Source organism: Anoplopoma fimbria, chromosome 9, assembly GCF_027596085.1.
Source record: "Anoplopoma fimbria isolate UVic2021 breed Golden Eagle Sablefish chromosome 9, Afim_UVic_2022, whole genome shotgun sequence".
Lineage (NCBI taxonomy): Eukaryota > Metazoa > Chordata > Actinopteri > Perciformes > Anoplopomatidae > Anoplopoma > Anoplopoma fimbria.
The window spans coordinates 4,330,917-4,356,255 of NC_072457.1; the positions used below are offsets into that span (position 1 = coordinate 4,330,917).

Here is a 25,339-nt window from a genome sequence, read left to right on the forward strand (position 1 = left end):
TCTAGAGTTGGAATATCAGCTGAACAAACCACAGTTTAAAACTCTTCAATCTAACAGACTAACTTAATATTTAGAGCCCAGTTGCATCGTTGATCGAGGGTCACTTTCACTTTTCTGGACTTGAAAACAAATTCAAAATCTAAGTTACAACAGGATCCTCCCCCGTCATGCAGCACTGTGGACATCAAATAAATGGAAGTTTTAATCATTTAATTCTTTTTCTTTTGGGGCCAAAACTATTTCAATTTTAAATAATACATTTGGTGTCTAGATTATAGTGTTTTTATCTCTGATAAAATAATAGAAATAAACAAGAAAATCATCAATTTAACAGGTGATTACAAAGTTTTGGATGGTACCGTGTGCCAATCTGACGGACAATTTAAACATATTTAAGAATATCGTTAAATGGACAAAAATCTACAAAACAACCTTTTTCTCAAAGTAGGCTAGTCCTTTTTTATCCGTATCATTACGATGTCACACCAGCCTTTAAACTGAGAATGAGCAGCTGAAAAACAGACTGAAGGACAACGAGTCGTTCCATCATCCTGTTTTATTCACATCAGGTTTTGAAGGATTCAATACATCTTGGATTCTCATACATGCAGCCCGACACAATCACACACACAATCACACACACTCTCACACTCACACACACACACACACACACACACAGTGGTATGGTAGGCACACTGTAGTGGAGAGCTCAGATGTGTCGTCTCTGACAGTCGATCAAAAGGAGGCACTTCTGAAGCGGACAGCGATGACAGTTGAAGCTTTTTGTTCTCGGGAACCTGACAGCTGCCGTCACATCACACTCTGATTCACTCTAAAACACTCTAATGTGTTCCTGACCGGCGTCCGACCTCAAATATATATAAAGACGATATGTTCCTAAACAGCCGTGGTTGTTGCGTCACATTGTTTCAGGATAACAAAGTAGATTTCTCATGATAACAGGATATTAGTTTGGAAAAATAAGATTTTCTCTGGAATCAACCTGTTGTGTTAAAGTACTTGAGCTGATTAATGCAGTGAGTCCGTAGTGTTGATTTGGGTTTCAGAGACTTGAGGTGATGCGACCACAGCTGGACAGATGTGTTTGTGTGACTGAACTTCACTCAGGAACAGAAAATCGAAAGTTTGAAGAAAACTGCATGTTGGCGCCCCTAGTGGCCGGACTGAGTAAGTGCTGTAAAAACTTGCAAAAATGTAGTTTGGTATTCTGGCTGAGGCTTTGCTGAGGTGCACTTCAGAGCAGCATAAAGGTCTATCTTTGACTACTCAGTTTTGAGAAACGTTCAAATCAGAGGGAGCGCTTCAAAACTACATCAGCACAAAAAAGTCAAAATTGAAATAGCCCAACGAGGCGCAGACGGCCAGAACACCTGAAAACATGCGTGTGTGTGTGTGTGTGTGTGTTGGGGTTAGCACAGCTTCATTAACATGTAACCTGATGACAAAAGTGCATTTAACACGTTCCTCGTCCTCGAATCAGAATTTTGAGTTTAAGAACAAAACTTGCAAGACAGGGGACATCCTGAGTTTAAATAAGAAAAAAAGTTAATTATCAAAACCTTGAATTTTTACTACTTGATGACTTGAAAAGGTGAAGGAAATTGCATTATATTGTCTTTTTATGTTATGTTAGCTCAACTAAATAACATTTTGGGCTCTCATGTTTCTCACTGTTTTGTTTGAAGGAAATAAAAAAACAGATTGTTGATGTGGAAGGAGGACGAGACGTGGCAGAACGTACGTCCAAAAAGACAGCACCTGAAAGCACCGCGAGAAAGTGACATCGATTTCAGGTAAATTGTTCAGGTCACGTCTTGTGATTTGATTCACAATAACTGCCCGAACACAAATAAAACCCGGGAAACACGACTCGGTCACGTGATTATTTCTGACTTTAGGAGCCACTTCCTGTCAGAGTTTAGTGTCTGGAGACGTGAATTTATTTTGGAGAAACAGGACGAATCTGCTGCGGACGCATAGCTTCATTAATAATTAGTAAAACGTTGTTTTGTGCAAGTTTCAATTCTGGATGTTTTTGTTTTCTTCATTAAACAAACAGACTGATTTTCTGTTCCGTTTTGAGTTGTTCAGCTTCAGAGGAAACAAAAAGCTCACGTTCTTCATGCAGATTAAATAAAACTACAGTAGGAAGGAGAACAGTAGTTTGAGTCAACAGCTGATTTTCATGCTTCATGTTCTGCAGTCAAACTCAATAAATCACCTACATGTATAAAAATTTGTCTCTGGATCAAGAAAACAAAAATGCATAATTGGACAGTTTGAAGGAAACAAAAGTGTAATTAAAGAGTTGATTTCCTAAATGAAGTGTTTTACTTTGGTAACGACAGGATGTAGCTGAGAGGTGTGATGCTTTCACAGTCTGGATGTTTGTTTAAAGTTTTAAGGAAATTAACTCTTCAATTACACAGGTTTGTTTTCTAAAACCGTCTTGATTTCCAGTCCTTGAACACAACAAGTCTGGAAAATATTTGTGTCTCGAGTATAAAAACTTTAAGAATCCGTTTTCACCACAGCGAAAAAAAACAAACAAAAAAAAACAGCTGATGAACGAGGTTTGGAAAAAAAAGGTTTGGAAACACCGCGAGGGAACCCTGTTGATTCTTCCAGATGCAGGAAGGAGAAAAAAATATTAATTCCAGAGCGAATCTCGTCATCTGCACCCAGAAATCCCTCGGCTGAGAAGATTAAGCAAAAAAGTCTGCGAAACCAGCGACAGAAGAAAAAAATCATAGTTTTCAGTGTGCGTCGATGATAAAAACCCCTTCAGCTCCAACATCTGGAGAAAAGTTCGCCACAGTATAGAATGTTTTCAAGACGACAGAAAAATAAATTACCCCGCCATTTCTTTAACATTATCTACACCCTTCACTCCCACTAAAAACTGTCTCTAATAATTTACTATTTCTGTTGAATTGCACACAGTGAGATGAGGTGGCAGCAGTGTTTTAAGGAGGCTCCTGTGTGTTACTTGAGTCTTTTAAGGTGGAGCTGTTCAGGAAGCCCCCGGCGCCTCACTGCTCTTCTTCTCCCAGTTTTGGATTGTTGGTCCCTCCGGGCTTCCTTCCCCCCTCGGGCTGGCCGGCCGCCGTCGGGCCCCCTGGAGGTCGGCCTGGCGTCTCCGGGTCTCATGGGTCGGTCCTGGACGTCCCGTTGTCGTCCTCCATCACCTCTTCTGCTCCCAGATCTCAGCCATGTTCAGGTCGAGTCGGTCGAGGCTCTTCAGCGCCTGGACGTTCTCCGTGTAGAAGGCGACGTCCACCACAACCAGCCTGCAAACAGCAACAACAGCCAGTCAAACCGGTTAAAACTAATTGTTGAATTAATTATCGCCGTTTTTAATGACAAAAAATGCTCAAACATTTCTTTCTTGCAGATTTGTTTGTGAGTTTTTGACGGTTGGGATGCATTCACACCAAATCAGGCGTTGCAAAACAGACTTTTATAGAAACGCAACCCAACGTCAGTCACGTGACCCGCGATTCAGAGCTGTTCAACCCGGCTGTGAGGGAACAAACAGGTTAATTGCGTACAGGTTAATAAGCGACCCTCGTCACAAAGCCTTATTTGGTGTGAATGCAGACTTGGTCATACTAAAAACATTTGAAGATGTCACTTTGCACTCTGGGAAATGGTGACGGACGATTTTCACTATTTATTTTTCAATCAATTAACTGAGAAGATAACTGCTGATGGAAATAGTTGTTAGTTGCAGCGTTAATTGAAATCTTGTCTTGATGTTGGTCTGATCGTCTGTTTATGTCTCTAGATCGATGAGCCAAACAGTCGCTTTTTAATCAAGTTTTTTCACAGTGTCACTTTTTGCTCTTGAAATAAATTGATTAGTTTTGCGTCTGAAGAGCCTCTTTTACTTTTGTTAGCTTGCGGGAAACTTTTATATGAAATGAGAATCAAAGCATGCTAATGTTTTAGGCAGTTTACAATGATACAGAGGAAGGAAAAACTCTGGACTCACGTTTGACTCAACCTTCAAACCATTTGTAAATGTTAGTAACAGCAGATTGTGTTGAAAAACATTACAAAATCCTCCTTGAATAAGATTGTATTTCTCCTCAGAATGAAACAGGAAGTGGTCCATCGTTATCTTTTAATATTATTTCGGGTATTACCCCTGTGTGTGTGCGTGCGTGCTGTTTACCCGTGCTGAGGTCCTCCGTCATTTACGACTCCGAGTCGAGCCAGCTGCCTCTTCAGGTGCATCTTAAAACCGGAATTAATCCTCAGAAACAACATCTGTAGAGGACGACACACACATCTGTGTGAGACCGCAGCATGTTTCTGTTCACACTGCAGACCTGAACACCAAACTCACAGACACCCAAACAAAGCAACATCTTACTTCTATTAGTAACAGAAGAAAGAGTGAGTGGTGTTGAGTCTCACCTGCGTCTGCTCTTCAGGTAGAAGTTCAGAAATGGCTTCGTGCATCTTCGCCATCTGTTTACAGACGTTTCTGAGGCAGAGCGAGGGCATCGGAGCCTTCACTTCATACTGAGGACACAACAACAAACCAACAGTGAGAGACCGCATGACTAAACATCTAAAACACAGCTGGGAATCAAACAAACAACCCAAAATAGTTCAGTCCTTTTCCAGCTGGATGTTAAGTTACAAACGTTCCAACATGTCACCATTTGTTCAGTGATCAAACTCAAACCCAGTGTGCAGCAGCGTCGCTACAGAACAGACATGCTGCTCTACGCCAACTAGACATGTTTGAACATTTACAACGTGAGCTCACCTTTGATAAAACCTTCTCAAACAGACTGTCCATGATGGCCACCAGCTTAGCAGAGATCTCTGATACGTGATCATTGTAGTCCTGAGAAGCGACAAAAAGCTTTAGTGACACGAATGACGACGTCTTTTTAAAAAGACTTTCAAGAAGGAAAAGGAAATCTTTGGGAATTCTACATGTTCATTATTGGGGTCGGTCATTTCTAAATGATAAAGCTCAGTAGTGGAACGTGCTGTGCTTAAGTACAGTATTCAATGTACTTGTACTTTACTTGGGTATTCCCATTTTATGCGACTTTATACTTTTACTCCACTACATTTTTCTGAAAGCTTTATAAAGTAACCTTTGAGTCCTTATGTGTAAATGTGTGTATACGTGCTCATCTTTTTATGTGCGTTACCTTGGTGATGTGGTCAAAGTGTCTGAGGACGCTGAACTGTTTGGGCTGCAGTTTGGTCTCGAAATGAGCTCTGATGATGGGAATGTAGTGAACCACCAGCTGCAGGCAGCGGGAAGCTAACGCTGCACACACACACACACACACACACACACACACACACACACACACACACACACACACAAACACACACACAAACACATACACACACAAACACACACAAACGGAGTCAACACTTTTAGCATCTAAGATTAGCATCTGAAGCTTGGCCAGGTGTGTGCAGCCGGTCCTACCGAGGTTTTTGGTGGTGATGGTCTTCAGTCCGACAACCTGCAGAGCTCCGGCTCCCAGAACCAGCTGGCAACTCCGAGAGTTGAAGTGCTGCAGAAAACACAAGAAGAAGAAGAAGAAAGACTGCTTTTAAAAACATAACATTCTACCTTTACTTTACAAAGTGACACCAAAATGACCTGATGGGGGCGCTGCGATCTGAGTTCCTGCAACATGAGTCAAAATGTTTACAAGTTTAAAGTATGTCACATTTAGTTATTGACAGAGATGGAGGAAGTACTTCTACTGAAGTACAAGTAGTGTAGAAATACTCTATTACAAGTAAAAAGTCCTGCATTCAAAAAAGGAGTTGAGCTTAAGTATAAATATATAAGTACTCACTATGCAGAATGGCCCATTTAAGAAAAATGTATATTATAATACTGATATTACTTATTTGAACTACTTTATAAACTTCTGGAAGGTTTAATCCATTATAATAGATGCTAAATTATGTATATTCTGTATAAATATTTGGAATCTCCAGAGGGTTTGAGGCGGTTCTGACCTTGAGGAGGTCGGACAGACGCGTCAGCATGTCGGTGGCGATGGATGGGATGTCGTTGACACACTGACAGTATTCCAGAAAGATCCGGATCAGCAGCAGAACCGTCCTGAAGAGACAGAAACAAGACCGTCACGACATTTCTATCTCGTGTACGTTTGTCTGATTTCAGTTGATTTAACGAGACGACGTCAGGATAAGAATCCTACATCAACAGCATCTGTGTGATTAGCTTTAACTGCTGCGTTACATCCTAAAAGGTCACGTACCCGACGACGGCGTATTTCTGCCCGTTGACGAGCAGGAACTCGGCGGGCTTCCTGTCCTCAAGACCTGCACACAGAAACTCAACATGTCACAGCTGAAGGCTTCAAATCCTCACATATAATAAAAGGAGTTCTGTCTGACGTCTCTTTGCTTTTAATCATAAATGATTCCTGAACAGGTTTATGTGTCCATCTCATGTTTCCTGTCGTATCAATGTGAAGGTCAAAGGTTAATGGATGGACACGGACACACCTCAGACCAAACATCTCCTCAGTCTTTAAACACAGAGTCTGTTTGTTGAACACCAGTTTCTTTATTGTTGCACATAAACAAGCTTTTAGTTATGTTTAAAAAGCTCCAACAGGATGTGAATGCACTCATTGGAAGTCGTTATTTAATGCAGTTCTTTCCAGTACATTTAAGACATGTAGCTGAAAACCCTTTTTGTCCACTGATCCAACTGATAATTTCACCTTTAAGCTCTGCTCATAAGAAGACCAGAATAGTATGTGAATAAGTTTGACTATGTTTCATAATAAAATGTTTCAGTAACTTTTGTTGTCACCGTTTTTTGGAGGTTTTCTTGTTAACAGACAGTTGGATACCTCATAAATAAGAGAGTGAAGTAAGGAGCCGATATCTCTAGAAGGTTTTGGGGGGTTCAGGGTACCTGGGATTTTGCGCTCCGGTAGTGTTATTCTTCCGTCAGCGATGGAGTTCACCAGGTCCTGAAACTCAGCGGGAACCTCGGCCTGCTTCCAGCGCTCGTTATCCAGGAGGAGGCTGACAAACAACAACAAACATCAAAGTAAAGAGCTGACTCAAACTCAACATTATGAAACTAGGACAGAGACTTTATGAAGGTTTCAACTGCTGCTACTCAACCTCTTAACATGTTACACAAATATAAACTTCAGTGGTGGAATTTATGTACAAAGTATTGGAGTTAAGTACAATTTAGTATTAGGAGTAGTCTTTTATGGAGTCAATTTGTACCTCTACTCTGATACATTTATCTACATGCTTTGCAGACAAAATTTATATAAGTTTACAAAATATGATGGTTTTTTTTATAAATTAAACTTCAACAGTTCATTAAATACAACTTAAACAATTAGTACAATGATTGACAGAAATTATTTTGATGGTTTAAGTCGGTAAAAACATTTAATGGTTCCAGCTTTTTAAATGCAAAGATTTGCTGATTTTCCTTTTATTAATGTTAAGAATGTAAATGTGTTAGTGATAATGTTGAGGTTTGGACTGTTGGTTGCACAAAATAAACCTTGTTAAATTATCAATTTGTACTCTGGGTAGTTTTTACAGCATTTCATGAGTAATAATCTAATGATATGTTTTATATTAGTAAAACCGCCAGAGGACATTTTTTTTAAGTTTAATACTAAGTTTATCATTAGATGCAGGACGTTACCTTGTATATTCACAGTGTTATACAAGTACTTCTACTAAACAATCTGAATACTTCCTTCTCCGCTGGTCTTCATGATTAAGTGCAGATCACTGAACACTGAACCCTCAAACACCTCAACAAAAGTCTAGACTGGAAAGAGACGAGTCCTGCTCAGACATTTCATTTGTGAGCTTGTTAAACGGTTGATTTTGTAAATATTATTTTATATAAATGTATAATTTCCATCCTGTGACGGCAGGTTATTCATTGTCAAAGTAAATCTGAATCCCAGAGTCGTACAGTAGCTCATAAAAAGTGAAAGCTAAGGGAAACGGCAGGTAAGTAGAGCCGCTTCTTTCCTCTGTGACATTAGTACTGCCTATAACTACATCTTTGACCAGCAGGGTTACCTGAGTTTGGTCTTGCGCTCTTCGTGGAAGCGGTGTACGAAGCGGTTGGCCTGGCTCTGCAGCGCCCCCCTCAGGGAGGAGCTGCGCCGGCTGCACAGCTCTTCCGTGTCCCTGACGAAGCCCTCCACGGCCTGAGAGAGGCACACGAACTCCGCCGAGCTCAGACGCTCCAGAGAGCCGTCCTGTTGGAGAGACGGAGACGATCCAAGAGGTCAAATCAAACCTCCACATATTCAACCTCTCATTTTTAAAAACATTTATGATTAAAAGAGCGTCAAATCTTTAAAAAGATAAAACAATAAAAACAAACTGAGGCATCAAGTGTAGTTTAACTGCACTTACATGCAATAATGTGACTTTGAATGCATCCTTTTTTAAATTTGGTTTCTGGCATGTGAATTAATGAGGCATTTTTTTGTAGTTAAAAGGTTGTGAATTTGTAATCAGTTATAATAACTAGAGAGACAGACTTCTTGATGAGAGAAGGTAAACCTCTCATCCAGCTCTTGAACAAGAGTCAATAATCTGATTATGCATATTTTGATTCATTTCCTTAATGTCTTGAATCCATTTCAGTTTCCACAGGGAGTCTCTGGTGAACAAGTGTAACCTTTATAAAACATCTTATAAAATACAAAAAAAATACAATTATTGTGCTAAAAATGTATTTCAAAAGTAACTAAGAGATGCAGTTTTTATTAAAAATAGATTTTTTGGGGCACATAACCTACATGCTATAATTAAAGAAACAAGATTAGTTGAGCTCACCGGTGAAAAAAAAAATAAGAAGAAACATTTAAACTATTTCTGCTTTTACAAAGATTTCACACATTGTAAAACATGTTAACATTTTATATAAATAAAGTTTATCAAATGTTACTTTTTATTCGAACAACGTGTGGTATTGTTTCATGAAATGGTTGAGTTGATACTGTACCTTTGCTCTGGCGGTGAGGACCTTGACGCAGCGGTCGTGGCTGACGTCGGAGGCCGTGTGCAGCAGCTCCTGGAGGTTGTTCATCACACGGTTCAGCTCCAGATCGGTGGGCATCATGTTCTCACCGGACCTGAAGAACAAACACACTCACAGTCTGAACTCATTTACAGACACCTGGAAACTTCAGCTGCCATTTACAAACAACAATCAACAATAAAGGTGCTTCACATGGTTTTGTTTTCATGTAAAGAATCACATACTTACAACACATTACTGCACTTTAACCGTATTTGTGGTCTATACCATTTGTATTTTGTCAGATTTGATTTTTTATTGCTTATTGTTTTTAAATGTCATTCTAATGCTTTTCTTTGCTTATGTTAAGCTGCCTTGAGAACAAATATAGACACAAATATCTCAAATATCTGAACACTGAAATGGATGAGATTGGATTTTTTGGTTATTTTTAATGATAACTTTGTTATTTATTATTATTCTTGTCTGTTGTAACTTCACTAATATCCTCTGTGTTAGTATGCTTTAACCGTGTCTTTATATTTTCCTACAAAGGGACTTAAGATAGAATCTGATAAAACATCAAACTACATATATTTCTCATCGGGTTTTTTAGGATTTGCATTGTTGAAGAAGAGTAACAAAAAGAGAGAAATCTCCGTTGACATACATGAAGCTCTGATCCCTGCTGATGGAGGTCTCTGTCGGGTCGCTGCTTGCTGGCTCCGCTCGACTCTGCTGCACCCTGGAGCTCTGATCCTGGACCTGCTGCTGCTGCTGCTGGACCTCGTTGAGAGCGTCGCTGATGAACAGACCCTCGTGGGTGAGGTAGGCCAGCTCGGCTTCCCCCTGCAGGAGCGACGGGCCGTGGGGAGCCTCCTGAACCGAAGCCCCCGCTCTGGCCTTCTCCTCCAGGAGCCGGTTCCTCTGGTTAGAGGCCAGAACCTCCAGAACCACGTTTTTGATCACGCTCAGAGCGGCCTGACAGACAGCAGGGAAACAAAAGATGCATTCAGTCATGTTTTATCATCTCTGTGTGAGCTCCAGCACCTGATGACCCCGTGAGCATTATCAGTGTAAAGAAGGTTAAAATATGTGAGCTGAGATTATTTTGTTACATATAAAAGGATTCAAAGACAATAAATTAGAGTTCTGACTCACCTTGATCCTCTGCAGGAAGAGAAGGAAACTCTCAAAGATGCTTTTCAGCAGCTCGAACCACTGAGGGAACGTCATCAGACGCACCTGGTCAGTTAGCCTTCACACACACACACACACACACACACACACACACACACACACACACACACACACACACACACACACACACACACACACACACACACACAGACACACACACACACAGACACAGACACACACACACACACACGATGAGTTTAACAACATCCTGTCATATTCTTAAAGCACTTTGTGTTGTTTGTGTGGAGTGATTCAATTCTTCAGAGAAAGCCCCAATATGCATGAGTCAGCACATATGCAAATGAGTAAATGGCAACTCCCGGGAAGATTATCTACTTATTATTGATAAGAGTTAGCAGACATGTTTCATTTCAAGATTTAAAATGACTAATAACTGAACCCATCACGCATAAAAAAAAAGATACATTTCCTGTTACAAAAATAACTCACTTAGAGAGACGGAGATAAAGTGATGAAGTACATTTTCTTGAAATCAATTTAAAAAGAAGTTCATAGCAGTGGAAGACAAAGTACTCAGATCTTTTACTTAAAATGTAAGTAGTAAAACCACACTGTAGGAGTACTCTGTAACAAGTATTTATTTAAAATCTGTAACAAGTAAGCATTTAAAATGTTACTTTTAAAGTAAAAGAAATAGTACAAAAGTATTAACATCAAAATATAATTTAAGTAACAAAAGTAGAAGTAGTCATTCAGCAGAATGGCCCATTTCAGAATAATATAAATACTTTATACTTTATATACTGTTGGGTAGCTTAATCCAAAATAATACATCATAATTTATTAGTTTATTCATATTTTGTATTATTAATCTGAATATGTAAAGTAATTTAAACTGCCAGATAAATGTACTGCTGTGAAAAAAATACAATATTTGCATCTGAGATGTAGTGAAGTAGAAGCATAAAGTAGCATAAAATGCCTCAAAATAGTACTTAAATACAGTATTTGATTAAATGTACTTAGTTACTTCCCACCATCTTATATAGTATATAACATCTTATATCTAATGAATTCAGGTCACACTGATGTGTGTCGTTGAACAAATCAACTTAATTAGATTCACATCTCTACTTACTTAGTCACGACTTCAGTGTCTATATCTTCTATGTTCAAAACGTTTTCTGCCACACACTGAAAAACACAAACATGTCAGATTAAGTGAGTTTTTCCAATCACATAACTAAATGATTGATTGCTGATCGGTAGTTAATAACATGAGGAGTCTGGAGGTTTTACCTGAGAGACGATGGCCTTGGCAGCCATGATCATCTCTTCGCTGTAAATATCCAGAAAGTCCAGCTTCCTCTGCCTCAGCAGGCCGAACACCAGAGACTCCAGACGCTCCTAAAACACACACACAATAAATATTAAAATAAAATCTCAAACCTCGACAATGAATGTGCAGATTAAATATGTATGCGTGTCAATCTAGACAAGCGGCAGCGTTTTATTCAACAATAAAATGTAATTGATTGATGAAGTTAAAGAAATTAATTCAATAATAATCACGATGAAAACTGGGACGTCTGTAATAAACAAACCAGAAAATGTCAAAAAAAATGTCAAAAATAGAAAATCACGATTCTTTTCTTGACGTTGACCCCATGATTATTTACATTTTTTGTATCCATTTAAGAAAAAATATTTTATTGCTTTTAATCATATTTATGTTTACACTGATTAAACTTAATAAAACTAATGTGCAAATAATTAAATTGAAAAAGAGACACAAAAACAATCAGGTGTAATTTATAACAGCAGTCACAGTTTCCATAGTGATTATTATTAATTAGTTTAACTTCATAGTTTGGAGAAGATTTTTTAAAAAGTATTTGCTTTAATAATTAATTTGTACCACAATATAATTGGATTGGACTGAGAATAAATAATAATTAATATATGGTCAATTACAAAATATACCACCAAGCCCAACTCAAAGATTATTCTTCAGTATTAATCAAATCAAAAGAAATTTAAAAAGCATTCACAGTGTTTCTTTAACCTGCCTGGAGACCAGAGGGATTTAAAACACGTGTACAAATGTTTTACTTATGTTATGTATTTAGTATTTTTTAATATGGTTTCTGGAGCTTGATAACCTACGTGACACCATCTGAATCATCTGAAGCAGTTAACTCCACCCATCTGGCACTCCAAGCGCATTAAAACAAACACTCAAAGATTATTTTCCAGACATGATTTGATCGATCACTGATCCACATCCAGCAGGCCCCGATTTCCATTATGATTTTAATGTGTGTGTGAGTGTGTGTGTGTCCCACCTTCTGTGAGGCAGCGTTTGGATTGTGGACCTGTGACGAGCACATCATCCGTTAAACACGTGTAAACAGTTCACATCATCTAACCCATGAAGTGTCTCTATGAGTAAATGTGACTGTTGGAGAAAATCTGTCATGTTTTTCCACCAAAATTTGACCTTCCCACTCGAAATCAAAGCAACAGGTTTCTACTTAAAAAGAGCCAATGAACATGGAAACGAAGATAAGAAGTCAAACTGAAACCTCAAATGCAAAACACAGTATACCCAAATTGATATACCCAGAGAGGATGAATGGTTTTCAAGTAAAATCACCAGCTCCCTTCGACACATTTCATCCTTTTATAATAAAAACACAGGATTCAAATATAATTCCTTCTTAAATGTAGCTTCTAATTTAACATTCTCAGTCTTAAAGATCCCTCCCCACTCACAAATGTGTTACCTTGACTATACAGACTTGTAGTTTGTCACGAGAGAGGTGTTTCCCTAAAACCTAAGATTTAAACAAACACCTGGAAAGCTAAATTTGGTTCGTCACAAATTCGAAAATCCAATTGTTGCTTAATCAGCACTCCGCACCGATAAAGAAACCTGAAGCCTCCCGACCCAGAGCGACCTTGTTAGTACAGAAAGTCATCATCAGCATAGTGAAAGATATGACAGCAAACAAGGTAAACAGGACTCTTCCTCCATATTTATAATTCCATCTGGAATTGATCTAAATACTGTGTGATGAGTTTTCTGCATAAAAAAGGTGACAAACTCAGGAATGAGTAAATGCTTTGGAGGGGAAGGGTTGAGTTTGTTCAGACCTTCTCGAGGACCAGCGGCTCCTCCCTCAGGCTGCGGTTCAGGTCGCTGCGGGCGTACATGCTGAAGTCCTCAATCATCATCTTATCGATCAGCTTCTCCAGCTCGCACAGCTGGGAGCCCAGATGTCTGAGGGACAGACAGACAGACAGACAGACAGACAGACAGACAGACAGACAGACAGACAGACAGACAGACAGACAGACAGAGAGGGAGACAGACAGACAGTCAGTAACATCGCAGCAGAAGTTTGTGTGGTTCATGACTTCCTGTCAGCGTCACCACGTATTCCTGTATTGAGGCTTTAAAGGTCAGATTAAATTATTTGATGAATAATTGTGGTTTAATGTGACTGGGACTAGAGATCTTAAAAATAAAACTCTAGATATAATAAAAAACTGAGTTGAAAATCGTTTAGAAAAACAGTTAATTAACTCGTCGCGTCATCATCTTCTGCTGTGAAGATTAAGCCTTAAATTATTGTACTAAAATGCTACTTTTGAACTAAAAAAAGACTAATAACCAGAACGCATGTCTGCTAAAAAGTCACTTAAAACACAGGAAGAAAATTTTGCAAAGTGCAGGTTGAGGTAGCTCTGAATTGGATCGATCAGTAGCTCCAGTTGTTTTTGTATTTTTTCTCCAAACTTTCTCCTTTTTGCTTCAGCTTCCGCTCATTAATGGGTCAAACTATTTCATGAACTTCTCCCACAAGATAAAAAAAAAAAAATTCAGCTTGAGTGGAAGCATCTTTGTTGAAAATTAAAAGGATGCATTCATGTCTGAATCTAAATAACACTTTGCACTGAATCTGAAGAACGCACCCTTAAACAAAAATAACAGAAGCCAACAAGATGAACTCATCGGTCTCGGGGTCAAAAACAGCTAAATTCCAAACAGAAACCAACTAAGGTCAACTTTGAGATACAAATTTACACCACTGACTTGATGGGATCGATATACAGGGCCTTAATAGCTTTATGCACAAATATCTGTAACCATCAGCAGATAAGTAACAAGAAGTCAGCACAGAAAGGTTAAAAAAGTGTTGAGCTTCACTTTTAAACTGTAAAGCTTTCTGCTCAGTACACATCTTGGTTACTATTACTTATTAAGAGGTGTATAAATGTTGTTATGGAATTTTCTCTTATATCAATATCCCTTTTGGCCTCAGAAAGCCTGCATTGGTTTGCTTTTGAGAATTGCTAACAGTCAGTGCTGACTTTAGAGAGAATCTTATATTATCCTGCTCTGCTGAATGAGCACAAACACCTCACAGAGCCTTCCTCTTTGTATTCTTTTTTGCATTTCACTGAGCCTTCTATGGTGTGATCAGGTGGTACAAGTCTTTTCAGCTTGGATACAAAGTCAGTGGAAACACACAAAGTCAGATGCGGGTTTGCTCTAATCTGCTTTAACTGAGGCAAAGAATCATCCTCGCTAGTTGAAAAATATTTCAACTTGAGGAAAAACAGTCGTGAAGCCGAGACATCCATACATAATGCAGTAAAGAATAACCAGATTGTACCATTTTGTGAAAATAAAGCAAGGCGATAATATTTGTTGTCCCCCCCTCTCTTCACCTGAAGCTGTGGATTCCCTGCAGCTCCTGCTGCAGCACCTCCTTGGTGGTGGAGATGAGCTCCAGCGCTCCGACGAACTCGGAGGTGGAGAGCAGCAGCTGCACGGTGGGCTGCGTCTGATGCACCGCCGCCATCAGCTTCAGCTTGTTGTGCAGCTTCACGCAGTTGTTGCGGGTCAGCGCGGTGCGGAGGGCCTCCAGCGGGCCCTGGCACATGATCCGGTCGATGGCGGCGGTCCGGCCCCGCAGGACGGCCACGGCCCGCTGCGTCTCCTGCAGCCGGTCCTGAAGCTCGTGCTGCGAGGACATGGCGTGGAAAAAGGCCTCGGAGCGCAGAGAGATCTGCCGGGCGATGCTCACCTCCACCACATCCAGGTAGTGACTCAGCTGGAGAAAGACACACGGAGTTCAGGTTAAAGAGTCATGTGATCTGTGTGTGTTCTGCAGAGTGGATGAGAGAGTTCACCTTCTCCTGCAGCAGTTTGGAGGAGGCCACGTCTCGGTTGCTCTTCCCTCCGGCGCTGTTGAAGTGCGACCAGGGCAGAACGCTGTTGAAGGTGGCCGGGTCCTCCAGAGCAAACTCAGGCTTCATGAAGATCTGAAAATTCAAAGCAGACAGCAAACAGGACATTATGAGACACACAGACACTAGGGACGAATAATAATAATGTCCATTTATATCCATGTATTTATTTGTTACATTTTATTTTTAGTTAATATCTATGAAAAGCTCAAATCTACCAATAGTTTATTCACACTGATTCATCTGCCAGGCTGGTTGACAGATGAAAAAGTCCAGGTGGTACATGAGTTTGACATTTTCTCATATTTTGGGCTTTCTAACTATCAGTTAAAGGAGATCCGAGTTTAATCAAGTTTATGCAACCATTAAAGGGAAATGTAAGGGAAAAATGTTAAGCTAGAGAAGTTAATAGGAAGAAAGTATCTGAGTAGAAGTTTACCTTCGGGACTTGTTCCAACTCAGCTCTGGATTTCTCTAGAAACAAGAAAACGTTCTGGATCAGTCGTTTGTGAATCAATAAGTCAGTTGTGTTTTAGCTTATTTTACATTCTGAATGACAGTTGTTTGATACAAAAGTAAAACCAAAAGCATTTTTATTTCTGTTGAACACAACATTTTGATTGTGGATGAAAAGCACAGAACACATTAAGATGATACCTGTTTCTGAAGCTTTTTGTCAGGTATTTCCTTAATTGAATTGCTCATCTATTATCAAATATGTGTTTGTTACAATTAACATCGACATAAATGTACAATGGTACTGTAAAAATATTAATTAGCAAAGGTTTTTTTTTCAAATGTAATGTCACAAAGCACTTAAAACAAAACAAATGATAAAAACAGAAGTAATAAAATAGACAAGGAATACACCAGTAAACAAATATCTGATGAAAATTTTAAATGTGCAGCGTAGAAAACACATTAGCATAAAGATTTGGATGAATTATTGATATGTAAATCAATGAAAAGGAGTTGTAAGAAGTGATCTAAAGGAAGACTGAATGTGTATCGTAACTGTATGTAGAGTCAGAACCAAACTACTGTCACATTACTCATTTCAAAACCCTAGAAAGTATATATATCTGAATTTCATAATGGTTTCTATTTCCTGTGGGGTTCATTTTTTCCTGCAGCAGCAGGAGGTGAATATTTCATACCGTTGTTGGAGGCGATAGTGGAGACAGCGTCCACATCGTCTTTGTTGGGACAGATCGTCTTGCAGCGTTCGTGGATTCTTTCCCTCTAAAAATAAAAACACAGAAAGACAATTTTTTATTTTTTTTAAACTAAACATCTACAACCACAATAACTCCACGCGTGAAATGTCAAGTTTGGCCTGAGGGTGGTGTTGAACACTAAAGCATGAAAGCTTACAAAGGCCAAAGTTCCTGTTGTCCGATGAGAACAATAAAGCGACACACAACAGGAATAAGGAAGTGTCAGAGGAATGTTTGACAGCTGTTCTGGTTTTGTGTATCGTAAGACGACATTATGAAACCCGAAGGAGGAAACGATGACAAACAGATGATGATGTTTTTTTTTTAGAAAAAACTAGACTCTTACAGGAATTGAAAAGGAGTCTGTTCAGGCGACCAAATCTAAAAGCCTCGAAGCGAAACCAAACTCTGCTTATCTGAGGAGTTTGATAACCAATTTAAAAACTTCTATTTTCTTTTACAGCTATACAGAACTTATTATAAAAAAAATACTTTAGTTTGAGCAGAATTCTTATTAACCAAAACGTGTTGTTTTGACAAAACTTCGTACATCATAAATGGGAATAATAAGAAAAAGCAAACCAGACAACAAACACTGCTGGTGCATTTTTTGATGATCCTTATCTGGACACTTCACATTACACGGGGACAAATAAATAACCTAAAAGATATTTAAATACTTTGTGAGGTCTGAAAATGGCAGCGGAAAGGAGATCAGTGTAAAATAGATTAATTCAGGAAGTGCTGTCATGCAGAAACACGTTTTCATCTCCACCTCTTTATGCTGTTGTGTTGATGAATACAGACTAAATGAAAATGAAAATGTGTTTCTGAGCCTCCACAGTTTGACAGTTTGATTTTATCAAGATAGAACACAGGAAACAGTCAAAACCTTCAGCAGAGCAGAAGGAAACAGAGGCCTCAATGTTTGTGGCTCCTCCGTTATGTTCTCCTGTGTTCATACAAGTGTTTCCCATAAATTCTTCCATCTGTGGTGAACCACTACAGCTTTGCAGCAAACACAGCAGAATCATAAATAATAAAGTGCACAAGTAGAAAAAACCCACTGCTGTGACAGATTGTAGTGGAGAGCAGTTTGATCAGACGGATGGGTGAAGTTTCAGAAACGTTTTTCCAGCTGTATTATTTTACCAACTCAAATGCTCATAGTATAACGTTAAAATATGAGACGTCAGTAGTCGGAGGTAGAAAATCTTCAAAAGTCATGTTTTAAGTCCCTTTTTGTGCTTTCCTGGACAGTATTAAACGTTTACTCAGAATCCCATCTCAATCAAATATTAAAACACAATCTTTATATACACTTTATATACTACTACACAATTATTTTCAAATTCAGAGAGACTTAAGCTTGCAGAGGATAATTAAATTTGTGAACAAATGTTAATTAATCTTCTTAGAAATCACAAAAAATACAACTTTCTTATAACACATTTTTAAGTTTTCTTCAGTATCAAAGTAAACCAGTGATAGTTTGTCCGTACATTCATGGACACACTGCAAACAGGAACTGATAATATCTAATTCGGCCAAAGTGTAACTAGATTTAGACTCATAAAAAGAGGGATCAAGAAGGAGCCCAAAGCGTAAGTCACTGAAATGATTAAAGGAACACTTTACACATAAAATGACACCACTGGATCACACGGATGAGTAGCACGCCTTCACAAGCGAGAGACATGTTTTAAATAGTACGTTTTGAGAGAAGATGCATGAGTTTGGGAGGTTGTGAACACACCACTGGAGAAATGAGACTCGAGTAGTTTTGCTGCTAGATGGGACCCCCATTTACTATGTACTAATTAAGACTTTTCTCAGTTTTTTTTTTGAAATTTTTTGTTCAACGTGGGGGGATGCGAGAAAAACAAAGTCCTCTTCAAGACTTCAAGGTAAAAAGGTTCCCACTGAGAAACCAGGAAAACCACAGTTACATGGTTTGCATCTGGTTTCATTTCTGATATTACACAGCAGCACTGAATGAAAAAAAGGGTGAGTGAAGCTGGTAAGCGCGTTTCTATCCAGCTGTTGTTGTATTTTGAATTTAAAGATAAAAACATATAAATCATAACGAAGCCAAAACATCTCTCTAATTTGAAAAAGGCGCTGCATTGAACCTATAAACAAAAGAAAGAACGGTAGGAGCTGAACCTGCTTCAACAGGATTCCTGACGCACCCATAAGGTGAGGTGAGGTAATGAAAGGTAAAGCCAGGCAACGCCCGGGTTAGACTGCCGGCGACGGTTACCTCTCGGAACTGCTGTGTCTCACGCGAGTAGTATCCACGGCAACAGCATTGCTTCTACTGCTGCCAGACCGGCTTTCTACATATACATATTTGCTTTTCCTAATGGCAAGAATGTTTAATTTCAGTGTGTTATTTATATTTATTTTAGACAGAAATTGATTAAAAAGTGTTTCCTCATTTGTAAATAATAATAACACTCAAAAATTAAAAGCACTTATTCTATTCATTTATGGAGTTGTGCATTTTCCACAACACTATCTGGGAATTATTTAAAAATAAAAAGGCCTTTTTAACAAATAAAGGGATTCTGTCGACTGAAAGACAATAGGGGGGTTTATTTTGAAAGAAAAAAATGCTTGGTCAAAATAAATGACTAACTTTCTTTCAAGTCTGAGACATTTTCTACAGATATAGGCGTACTGTAGAAAGGTAATGGTATGACATCAATATACTGTCAAAAGATCACTCTGTTAATATGGGCGACAAAATAAAAAGCAAGAGGTTACGAGAGACATAAAGTCACATGATCAGCCCCAACGCTACGCCCTCCTTCACCAGCAGAAAGGTTCAATCAGTGAGCCTGCTGAGTGAATCCTTCCTCCGTCCGTCAGAGACGCTGTGAATAATTCAGTGTGGGTGTGTTACCTGAGCCGTCTCCTGCAGGTACGGTCCGAAGTGTTCCTTGGTGATGTTGGGGAGGTAGAAGGAGGGCATCACCTCTGTCTCCGCGAAGTCCAGCCCCCATGTTTTGGTGAAAAAGTCGGACTCCCGCTTGGTGAGCCGCGGGTCGTTCAGCGCGGCGGGGAGGTTGACCTTGGAGCTGTACACCGTCCACCGGTCGTGCTCCGCCACCACGGACGGGCCGTCACACAGGACACGCCTCTCACCTGCGGAAAAACAGAGATTACAAAATGTTATAACATATTGGAATGTTTGTACCATGAGCCCATTGACAGAAAGATTTATAAATCTCTATTATTAAACAATTAAGTCACTTTAACATGAAAAAAAAAATCAAAACATATTTTGGTTCCAGCTTCTTAGATATAAACATTTGCTTGTTTTCTTTGTTTCATGAAATTGTAAATTAAATATCATTCGGTTTCAGACTGTATTTGGGACGAAACATAAACATTTACCCTACTTTCATTCATGGATAAATCAGTTAGTTTTAGCCGTTAAACGATGTCCACTGATGCTAAAACATTAAAGACTGCAGCTGTTCCCACCGGTGGGCTCCTTCGGGCAGACGTCTGGCAGGGAGCGGACGGACCGGCCTCGAGGAGGCGGGTCGCCCCGCTCCTTGTGATAGATCCCATCTCGGCCTCCACGAGGCACTGGGGAGGAGCCGTGGCTGGAGGCCATGGCATCGGGACTCGCCTCCCAGGAGGCTAGCTGGAGACAGACGGACACAAAAAGGAGCTGGCGTTAGATACAGTGAAAGAGTAAAATAAAGGGAAATTACAATGTGCATTTTCCAATCATACGAGTTAAAAATTGTTTAAAATAGTAAATCAAAACCTCAGCCAAAGAATGGATCCATATTATCCTGTTGGATTAATGTTGGTCTCCACTAACTAAATAAATAAATATCCGTCTCTTTAGCTTCTAAATGCTCCACTGAGTTCACTAGTAAGTCTCTAACTGTGTCGGTCTGCTGTTTGCTGCTGAGCAGGTGGAGTTCAGCGGGTTTATCAGTAAAAACAGCTGCCGGCTGCAGGAAACAATGCTGATGAGAGCGCTGCGAACCAAACCAAAACCAAAACTAGGAGGGGAAGTCCAGAGGCAGGTTCACCAACAGCTTCCACAGTACAAAAAGTCATTTTAGCTATTGTTAACATAAATGATTAGTGCTGCTTTAACGAGGCTGTGTTTTAGAAAGTTTTCTTTGTAAAAAAAAATAAAACAATAAAAAACATATTTATACTTGCATTAAGTAGCATTTTGTTAACTCGTGAAAAATCATTTTTGTGATTTTTTTCTGCCAAAATGCCAAACAATCTCTGGTTCCAGCTTCTCAAATTGGGAGGAATGCTGCCTTTCTTTGTTTTATTATGTGACAGTGAAGTGAATTTGATATATGAAGATGTCACTTTCAGTTTTATAAAATTGTAATTGCTAGAAATTTAGACTTTTTGAAATTATCAGAGACCTTACAGATGCTGATTCATTCAACAATAGTCTAAAACTCAGGTACAACACACAGCACTTTTTGTGACTGTCATGATTGACTGTTCACTGCTACATTCTTCTCATCAGTCTTTTACAAAACAATGATGACACAGAGAAAGACTAAATGACTGAGCAGCACAGGATGTGCAGCAGAGGTGTGTTGTTTCAGCTCTAATCTGACTGCGGAGGTGTAAAACCCTCTGCTGGTAATCCCACCACACTGATGAGAGGATTAGAGGAAAGGTCTGCAGCCTCACTGTGACCACCACTGTTTTCAGCTCATTCTGTCTATGCATGAAAAAACTGTATCATCATCACATCTTCAACGACAGATATAAACATATCAAAGAGAAAAACTTCTGACTCTCTCACAGTCGCCTGGCTGCTTGTTTCCACCACCTACTGAGACATATGTGAGGTAAAAATAGAAATAATTGGCCGATTAGTTTTTGGCAGAGATGTGCTGCAGGTGCTGCACATTAAAATAAGAGCAAGACCCTCACAGTTTAAAAAGGCACCATTATTTGCTGTCATAATAAAATTGAAAATGCAATTTGGATCCTTATTCTATTGGATAGAAAGACAGAGAAAGAACCGTATTTAGTGGGTGTTTACTAGAATGATGCTTTTCTGAATTTTCTACATAACTTAATAAGAAATATATGAGTGTTGAGGAGAGAAGTTCCAGAATGAACAAGCAGCCTTTTAGGGACAAGACTTCCTCCTCTGGTTCAGTTTATTTGACCAGAAGAGAACGATTTTAACAAAAAAGGAAACACAATAATTAAGCAAATGATGAGTAGATTCAAATAAAACACAACAGAGATAATCCTGCTGCGATAAGTAAACCTGAGTAATATTTCTGTGTAGACGTGTCGTTGTAGGTTCCTACAGTTAGGTGATTTTTAGTTCAGCTAATGATTTACATTTTGTACTATATGTTGAGTGCACTATCTGGTTAGTCATTATAATAAAGTAGAGTTTTATTAGTTAGTTAGTTTACAATTTAGCTGATCCTGTAAATGGAAAGTAAAAACAAACACAGATTAAGAGTAAAGTCCTACAATATTGCTGATTACGCTTGGAAATATAGTTCATTAACACTACCTTAAAGCCTAAATCACTTCCTAATATAAACACTCAGGGCTTAAAGCGTCCATAAAGTTTGGGTACTCAGAAAATACAGATTAAAAGAAGACGAGACATCTGGACTTTTCATCACAAATATTTGTCAAACTCCAAAAAACACCACCGTACAATCATTTAATGTTTTTTCATTAAAACACTATTGTTAATCTATAAAAAAAACAACACTGATGACGTCACCATGACATACTCGGGGTCATTTTCTCAGACTTGATAGAGCTTGTTGTGTTTTACACAAGACATTATTACAACTGTTTTCACAGGCTGAGTGCTAAATCATATAAATATTATATCTGAATAGCTTTATGTGTAAAATTAGCGTTGCAAAATTGAGTTTCTTTCTTCTTATTATAATAATAAAAAATGGTTGATTAAATTGCTGAATGTGTGCCTCAATTAACAAACCTGAAATACATTGAATAAACTCTGAATGTATTCATTAATCAAACTCGTGGATCATAACTGTAAAGGTAAACTGAGATAAGCAAAGACTGGGTTGAATAAAAGTCAGTTTTTCACCCCATAAATATCAATGTTACTTCTCCCCAAACCTACGGTCAAACGACTTGAATTTGCTTTCGGTACCACGCACTCGCCTTAGAGCCCGTCAGAACCCGTGGTGACCGCTCTGCCTGCACACCTACGGTTATCTGAATCTGTGACCAGATTAAGACGTACCTTTTTAGAAAGGCCTTTGTATAATACTCCAGGTGTGCTTTTAAACTTGTTTTTACTATTTATTGACTGTCTTCTGTACCATTTTTAACACGTTTTAATGTTTTATGTCTTGTTTATATTGAACTGCTTTTGTTTTCCTGCTGACTGTAATTTCCGCTGCTGTTAAGCACTTTGTGACCCCTGTCTGTGAAAAGCGCTTTATAAACAAATTGTATATAAATAAATAAATTGTATAATATAAAAACATTAGAGGTTAAATATTACACTTCAAATAGGTTTTGTAAAGTTTGCTTGAAATGTCAAATCACTGAACTGCCTTCCAGATGTGGAAGAAGTATTCAGATCCTTTGCTTGAGTAAAATTACTAAAATAATAGTTACTCTGCTTACTACCCTTATTATATGATTAATTTATGTCATATACATTGAATGTGTTGTATCTCTGTTATGCTGTTCATTTTGTACACATGACATCTATTGACTCCTCCCTGTAAAGGAGGGTTTTTTAGGGGAGTTTTTCCTGTGAATGTGAGGGTTCAGGGACAGAGGATGTCGCATGTGCACAGATTGTAAAGCCCTCTGAGGCAAAGTTGTAATTTGTGATTCTGGGCTATACAAAATAAACTGAATTGAATACCACACTGATAAAAAAAATACTCCACTAGTCCACTGAGTAAAAGTCCGGCTTTACCAATGTACTTAAAGTTCTTCTTCAAGTCATAGTACAAACTGTGCAGTTAAATGTGTTTTCACTGTTGTACATTATTATACAGCACCAGTCAAAAGTTTGGACACACCTTCTCATTCAATAGTTTCCTTTATTTCTTTTTTTTCTACATTGTAGATTAATATTGAAGACATCCAAACTATGAAGGAACACATATGGAATTATGTGGTAAACAAACAAATGCTCAACAAACCAGAATATGTTTTATATTTTACATTCTTCAAAGTAGTTGAATGAGAAGGTGTGTCCAAACTTTTGACTGGTACTGTATATGACATGGGGCCTTTTGTAAGTTTTTGTACGATCTTTTCCATATGGGAAGATTTGTGTGGTGGAAGGTGTCTGTAATTTTGAGGTTATTTCTCACTATTTTCATAAAGAAACTAACTTGATTATTAGGGTAAATAAATTGCCATAATTAAATAATCATTAGTTGTAATAATACAGTACCAGTCAAAAGTTTGGACTTTCATTCAACTACTTTAAGAATGTAAAATATAAAACATATTCTGGTTTGTTGAGCATTTGTTTGTTTACCACATAATTCCATATGTGTTCCTTCATAGTTTGGATGTCTTTAATATTAATCTACAATGTAGAAAAAAATAAATAAAGAAAAACCATAGAATGAGAAGGTGTGTCCAAACTTTTGACTGGTACTGTAGTAAAAAAACAAGTATTATAAATAAGTAATAAAAACAGGAAATAATATTAAATAAGTAAAAGTAAAAAATCCACAATAACTAAAAATATTGTATATACAGACAGAATAATTGGTGTAATTAAACTGTGTGAGCGTAGTGACATTATACTAGTAAAAAAACAAGTATTTTAAATAAGTAATAAAAACAGGAAACTCCATATGTGTTCCTTCATAGTTTGGATGTCTTCAATATTAATCTACAATGTAGAAAAAAATATAAATAAAGAAAAACCATTGAATGAGAAGGTGTGTGTAAACCTTTGACTGGTACTGTATAAATATATATTATACATTATTATACATTATATTATTATTATAGCATGGATGTGTATGTTGCATTTTATTCATGCATATGTTAACACATGTTGTCTAGTTTAGTAAAAGCACCTCATGTGGTCCTCAGGTCCAGGAGAACACTTACATCTCCTCTGTCACTTTCCTCCTCTGCAGCTGTGACAGAAGCTAGCTTTAGCCTGTTAGCTTTAGCCTGTTAGCTTTAGCCAGTTAGCTCCCGTTCATTCACTGCTGTAGCCTTTAGCATTTAATCCACCGAGCCGACAGTGAAGTCAACACTACACGGTGACACGAGACACACGTAGCCCCATCTCACTCTCGGTGACAGGGCTGAGAAAGCTAAGAATGTCGGCGAAAGCTAATGCTAATGCTAATGCGAAAGCTAATGCTAATGTTGTCAGCGAGTCCCAGCAGGGGTTACACGTAGACGCGCTAATGCTAACAGGCTAGCCGGGGAGCTAACAGCTATTTCCGTGAGCTGTGAGGAGAACCGGGGCCGTCCGGTGCCGGCGGGGCTCCGGTGGGCTCCGTACCTGTCGTGTGAAGCACAGCAGCCGGCGTGACTCCTCTTCACCATCACAGGAACACCGGAGGAACCGGGAGGAAAACAACAAGACACACAGCGGAGAGCAGCGGCGGAGCGACCATGA

At 38.7% G+C, this 25,339-nt stretch overlaps 1 protein-coding gene across 3 annotated transcripts; it reads right to left on the minus strand.

Moving 5' to 3' along the window:
* Nucleotides 1–516: 516 nt before the first annotated feature.
* On the minus strand, nt 517–25,324 carry vps54 (VPS54 subunit of GARP complex). Of its 3 annotated transcripts, none has more exons than XM_054605024.1 (23): nt 25,223–25,324; nt 20,200–20,365; nt 19,616–19,857; nt 16,648–16,732; nt 15,930–15,964; nt 15,434–15,565; nt 14,969–15,354; nt 13,388–13,514; nt 11,531–11,638; nt 11,370–11,425; nt 10,232–10,328; nt 9,741–10,051; nt 9,056–9,185; nt 8,119–8,300; nt 6,968–7,080; nt 6,300–6,363; nt 6,034–6,139; nt 5,489–5,576; nt 5,199–5,320; nt 4,802–4,882; nt 4,444–4,551; nt 4,199–4,293; nt 517–3,311 (listed from the first exon to the last, which is right to left on the minus strand). In XM_054605024.1, exons 2-23 carry the CDS (start codon nt 20,333–20,335, stop codon nt 3,206–3,208), a joined length of 2,910 nt encoding a protein of 969 aa, XP_054460999.1. In that variant the 5' UTR covers nt 20,336–20,365; nt 25,223–25,324; the 3' UTR covers nt 517–3,205. The 3 variants fall into 3 exon arrangements, with proteins under 3 accessions (XP_054460999.1, XP_054461001.1, XP_054461000.1); XM_054605026.1 differs by lacking the exon at nt 25,223–25,324 and adding an exon at nt 24,783–24,838; XM_054605025.1 differs by lacking the exon at nt 25,223–25,324 and adding an exon at nt 20,492–20,549.
* Nucleotides 25,325–25,339: the final 15 nt, after the last annotated feature.

Coding starts and splice junctions, on each gene's coding strand:
- vps54 (XM_054605024.1), bottom strand. CDS start 20,335: ATGGCCTCCAGCCACGGCTCCTCCCCAGTGCCTCGTGGAGGCCGAGAT. Junction 5,577..6,033: donor GTCTGTCCGACCTCCTCAAG/GTCAGAACCGCC, acceptor TGTTTTCTGCAG/CACTTCAACTCTCGGAGTTG. Junction 4,883..5,198: donor ACTTTGACCACATCACCAAG/GTAACGCACATA, acceptor GTCGCTTCTCAG/GACTACAATGATCACGTATC.